General features: G+C 51.3%; 1 protein-coding gene across 4 annotated transcripts in view; it reads right to left on the reverse strand.

The window, feature by feature from the left end:
* The window catches only part of LOC116847323 (homeobox protein onecut-like), a 125,288-nt gene that overhangs the window by 41,238 nt on the left and 83,077 nt on the right, over positions 1 to 973 (reverse strand). For 2 of the 4 annotated variants that reach the window (XM_032822209.1, XM_032822208.1), the window contains one exon: positions 668 to 740. The exons of the other annotated variants lie outside the window; for them this stretch is intronic. In XM_032822209.1, coding sequence (XP_032678100.1) covers positions 668 to 740 — 73 coding nt within the window. The remainder of the gene's footprint in view (positions 1 to 667; positions 741 to 973) is intronic. 4 annotated transcript variants of the gene reach the window in all.

Genomic DNA, 973 nt, shown 5'->3' on the forward strand with positions numbered 1-973 from the left:
GGGGGGGGGGGGGGGGGGGAAGGCAAGAACGTTTGACTGAACGAAAAAAACGTAAAGGCAAGTCGTGTTTTGGATGTCATCGGCAGAGTTGCGTGTCGTTGCGTGAGCAGAGAGAAGTCCAGATGGTGGTAGCTTTCGGCAGGCGCGCGGACCACCGACCTCGTCCACCTTTGTCGATTCTGTACGCGATGGCGGGAGGGATGAGGGAGGCGGGGGATGGTCACTTGGCGGTGTCGCGGGAGTGTATGAGCCAATTTTTTTTTTGCGGAAGAAGTGACGCGCACGGATGTAAATTTTCGCGCGCAAAGTTCTTTGGGGGTGGCCCCGTCGGGGATGCAATTTGTTCCCTCCTTCGCTACTTGAAGTATTTGAAGAAGAGAAAGCTCAGAGGAGCGGGAGGTCCTGGAGAGAAGGACTCGATGACTCGGCGACTCCTTTCTAGTCACGCGCGTGTGTGTCTGTTTACGTTTGCCTGTACGCGCGTATGAGTGTGTCCACGTGTGCTTGTACGTGTGTCTGTGTGTTTGTGTGTGTAATATATAAAGACAAAGGTCAAAGGTCAATGTACGTCTCGAACCATTACAACAATGTCATAGTAATCTGGTTTAGAACAAGTGTGGTTATCATAGGTGGAATTATTACGAAACACCGAAACTGAGAGACTCACAAGCAGGAAGAGGAGGGTGTTTTCCTTCGTTTAGAGTTGACCGATCTCACGTTAACATTGCGCATCTGGTAGTCTGCAATGCAAAACACACTTTGGTAGGGTCAGGGACGGACGACGGCCTTCGACGAGATGACGAGAAACGAAAGGCGACCTCTCTCCCTCTCCCTCTCTCTCACTCTTGACTCGCGATCTTTCGCTCTGTCTCTATCTCTCCCTCTTTCTCTCTCTCCCTTTCTCTCCATCATTTCTCTCTCTCACTCTCTCTCTCTCTCTCTCTCTCTCTCTCTCTCTCTCTCTCTCTCTCTC

This window comes from Odontomachus brunneus, unplaced genomic scaffold (genome assembly GCF_010583005.1).
Source record: "Odontomachus brunneus isolate Ranch 3 - 2012 unplaced genomic scaffold, Obru_v1 Obru_scaffold_076, whole genome shotgun sequence".
NCBI classification, from domain to species: Eukaryota; Metazoa; Arthropoda; class Insecta; order Hymenoptera; family Formicidae; genus Odontomachus; species Odontomachus brunneus.